The sequence below is a fragment of the Phoca vitulina genome, unplaced genomic scaffold, assembly GCF_004348235.1.
Source record: "Phoca vitulina isolate PV1807 unplaced genomic scaffold, GSC_HSeal_1.0 scaffold12, whole genome shotgun sequence".
NCBI lineage: Eukaryota > Metazoa > Chordata > Mammalia > Carnivora > Phocidae > Phoca > Phoca vitulina.
Window position 1 is genome coordinate 9,307,654 of NW_022589715.1, and position 4,233 is coordinate 9,311,886.

The 4,233-nt window shown below is 63.6% G+C and overlaps 1 protein-coding gene across 1 annotated transcript; it reads left to right on the top strand.

The window, feature by feature from the left end:
- The first annotated feature begins 1,738 nt into the window (after positions 1-1,738).
- Positions 1,739-3,073, top strand: ADRA2B (adrenoceptor alpha 2B). The gene has a single exon (XM_032410235.1). It carries the CDS (start codon positions 1,739-1,741, stop codon positions 3,071-3,073), a length of 1,335 nt encoding a protein of 444 aa, XP_032266126.1.
- The last annotated feature ends 1,160 nt before the right edge of the window (positions 3,074-4,233 follow it).

The following is a 4,233-nucleotide window of genomic DNA, read 5'->3' on the forward strand; positions in this document are numbered from 1 at the left end:
ACGGGCTATAAATACAAGGCCTGGCTCTAGGCTGGGGTTATAACACCAGGGGCTCCGGGAGTGGTGAAAAATGTGCTCTTGAGGCTGCCCAGGCTGACACTGGTGGCAGTGGCCACAGGGAGAGTGAGTAGGGCTGGGGGTGCCTGAGGGGGAGCCTATCGCTCTTGGAGTCTGGCAAGGGGATGGGGTGGGGTGATTAATCTGAAATTTCTTACCCAGCTCCTTCTACAGCCTCTCCAAGAGGGGTGTGCAGCATGCATGTGGTCGGGGGGGGGGGTACTCAGCAGGAATGCTGTGTGTGTGTGTGTGTGTGTGTGTGAGAGAGAGAGAGAGAGAGAGAGCGCGAGCGAGCGAGCGAGAGACAACATAGTCAATGGGATGCTCCTCCTTGCCTAATTGCCCCGGAGACCTACTTTTTCTCTGAGCTGTGTTAAAAAGCTGAGATTGGAGTCCAAGCCAGTTTTCCTCTTACCTCTTTGCCCTTAGTGGAGGAAACCGAGGCATCTGCGGGGGAAACCGGACAGCTGAAGTCCTAAATCTTTGAGCTTGCCCACCGGCCTTGGGAACCTCAGTGGCCGCAGAGCGCAGCGAGGACGCGGGTCTCCCGGCGGGCCGCGGACCACCGACACGCGGGCGGCAGCAGGGGGCGCTCGCAACCTGGCCACCGCGCCTCCCAGGGCTCGGCAGGCCCGACGGAGTCCGGTCGGCGCAAGAAAGCACCTGGGGAAGGGGCTCGGGCAGTCTCCCCGCTCCGCCCTACTCCTTCCACTCGGCTTCCTCCTCTAGCGCCGGGTAGGAGGTGCGGTTCATTACGCTGCGGTGCCGCAACACACCCACCCACCCTCTCCTTGGGGCTCATACGCGGCGGGAGGAGAGATCAGCCGGAGCCCACCGTCCTAGATCCCGGTGCTCGAACCGGGTCTGCAGGAGAGAGGTCTCCCATCGGTCCCAGCTCCCCGTGCGCACCAACCCTTCTGCGTCTGCAAGCGTCCTTCCCGGAGTCCCGAAGACCCCAGACACCGGTCTCTGACCTCCCGTGGCGCGGAGGCCGGGAGGACAAGGGGTAGGGGCGCCAGGGCGGAGGCCCGGGGCTGCGGGGAGGCTGCGGGGAGGCTGCGGCCGGCCAGACCTCCCGCCAGGCGCACCTTCCACCCGTCCTCGGTCCGCCCGCCCGCCCCACCTCCCTCCCCACCTCCCTCCCCACCTCCGTCCCCTCCTCCTGCTCCCGCCTCCAGTCTCCTCCCTCCTCCCGCGCGCTCGCTCTCCTCCCATTCCCTGCCGCGGCGGGCTGCCTGCAGGCGCGGCTCCCGGCTAGAGCCAGCGAGCAGAGCGGGCGCCTCGGCCTCTGCGCCGCCTCCCACAACCGGTGGCGCGCCCCCCGCCCGGCCCGCCGGGCCCTGCGCCCCAGCGCGCGTCCAGCAGCCTCGGAGCGGGAGGGCGCAACTTTCCCCCGGTCCCGGGCGGGGCGGGGACGGCAGCGGGACAACTTGGAAAACTTCTCCGGGGAGGACGGCAGGGGTGCCGGGTGCTGGTGGGAGAGGATGTAGGAGGGCAGTGGCCGGCCCCAGGCATCCCTCGATCTCCTAGGCCCCGTTCGGCCTGGCCATGGGGCTCCAGCGCCTTCTGCGCCGCCAGGGGGTTGATCCTCCCGTCTAGCCTAGCAGGGTAGGGCAGTGCTGTCGCCGGCTGAGCAGGCGCTGGGAGAGCAGCGACCCCTCTGGCCGCGTCCCACTCCGCCATGGACCACCAGGAGCCCTACTCGGTGCAGGCCACGGCGGCCATCGCGGCGGTCATCACGTTCCTCATCCTCTTCACCATCTTCGGCAACGCGCTGGTCATCTTGGCTGTGCTGACGAGCCGCTCGCTGCGCGCCCCGCAGAACCTGTTCCTGGTGTCGCTGGCCGCTGCCGACATCTTGGTGGCCACGCTCATCATCCCTTTCTCGCTGGCCAACGAGCTGCTGGGCTACTGGTACTTCCGGCGCACGTGGTGCGAGGTGTACTTGGCGCTCGACGTGCTCTTCTGTACCTCGTCCATCGTGCACCTGTGCGCCATCAGCCTGGACCGCTACTGGGCTGTGAGCCGCGCGCTGGAGTACAACTCCAAGCGCACCCCGCGCCGCATCAAGTGCATCATCCTCACCGTGTGGCTCATCGCAGCGGTCATCTCCCTGCCACCGCTTATCTACAAGGGCGACCAGGGGCCCCAGCCCCGCGGGCGCCCCCAGTGCAAACTCAACCAAGAGGCCTGGTACATCCTGGCCTCTAGCATCGGGTCCTTCTTCGCACCCTGCCTCATCATGATCCTTGTCTACCTGCGCATCTACCTGATTGCCAAACGCAGCCACCGCAGAGGTCCCGGGGCCAAGGGGGGCCCTGGGCCGGGTGAGTCTAAGCAGCCCCGCTCAGTCCCTACGGGAACTTCAACCAAACTGCCAACCTTGGCCTCTCTGGCTGCTTCTGAGGAGGCCAATGGACACTCTAAGCCTACCGGGGAGAAGGAGGGGGATACCCCTGAAGATCCTGGGACCCCTGCCTTGCCACCCAGCTGGTCAGCCCTTCCCAGCTCAGGCCAGAGTCAGAAGGAAGGTGTGTGTGGGGCATCTCCAGAGGAGGAAGCTGAAGAGGAGGAGGAGGAGGAGGAAGAGTGTGAGCCTCAGGCCTTACCAGCGTCTCCCGCGTCAGCGTGCAGCCCACCCCTGCCCCAGCCACAGGGTTCCCGGGTGCTGGCAACCCTACGTGGCCAGGTGCTCCTGGGCAGGGGTGTGGGCACCGCGAGCGGGCAGTGGTGGCGGCGGCGGGCGCAGCTGACTCGGGAGAAGCGGTTCACCTTTGTGCTGGCCGTGGTCATTGGCGTTTTTGTGCTCTGCTGGTTCCCCTTCTTCTTCAGCTACAGCCTGGGAGCCATCTGCCCACAGCACTGCAAGGTGCCCCACGGCCTCTTCCAGTTCTTCTTCTGGATTGGCTACTGTAACAGCTCGCTGAACCCCGTCATCTATACCATCTTCAACCAGGACTTTCGCCGTGCCTTCCGAAGGATCCTTTGCCGCCAGTGGACCCAGACGGCATGGTGAGCCACCTGCCCGCCGCCCATGTGGGGTTGGTGCCAGGTGGCACCAGGGCCACCCCGATTCCTGCCCTGTTTTCTGTGGCCACCTCCCTGGGGCTTTCTGGCTCCTGCCCGGGTCCTGCAGGCCTCCTCTTGGGAGCCCCCCTGGAGGGGTAGGGGCAGGGGTGCTGTTCACTGGGGGTCCATTTGAAGCCTCCAAAGCCAGCCAGGATAGAGCCCCTCCCTCCCAGGACCCCAGACCCTGGCAAGCCAACGGGTGGGCTTTCCTTCTGGACTCTGTGTTCCCTGGCCGGTCACTTGTTTGTGGTGGTTTGTTTCTCATCTTCCCCGGGTAAAGAGCAGGAAGCCAGCTTTCCATTTTTCCCAGGAGCACCTGCCACTGAGGAGGAGGCAGAACTGAGGGATCCACGCTGGATGCCCGGGGTCCCCATCCGGCACTGGGTGGGGGGGTTTATGGTCTGACGCTGCTTCTGGGGCCTTCTCCCCTTTCTACCTGCTTTTGGATTTGTAGCTCCTTTAAAAGCCAGAACGTTTTCTGGAATCATTTTCCTCACCTGGCACCCCTCTGGGGAGTGGGCGTGTCCCAGTTGACGCCTCGCCTTGGTGGGCTGGTCTGGAGGCCTGGCGTCTGCCTGACGGGAGATCCCTGATCACTAGCATTCACCCCCTGCAAAAACCCCGGGGACTTGCTGCTGGGAGATGAGTGGCTTTGCAGAAAGCTTTGAGCTCCGTGGGGGAACACACTAGAGAACCAGAAAATGTGATTGTTTGGTGATATAAAAATCCCCTTTCTCTGTGTTTACCACCACCTGTCTTCCTGTAGACTTTTGTTCTGTGCCTGGGGTGTGTGAATTCTTACCCCAAACTGGACGTGGGGAATGGTAGAGAGAACCACTATTTCTTCGACAACGTGTTCTTGCGCCTGCAAGGGTTTAGTTATTATGCTGCATGACAACTTCTCGACATTTCACCCACAATACCAACGGGGTTTTCAGGGGCTTGGGCCCCCCAGTGGGGGAAAAGTCTTTTGTCATCGAGCACGCTAATTGTTTTCCCAAGATGGCTAAAAATACCCACACCATGGGAGCAGCCTGGGATGAGGGCCTGGGGTGGGTGACAGAGCCCCCAGGTAGGGCGCTGCGGCCAGAACAGGTGAGTGAGGGC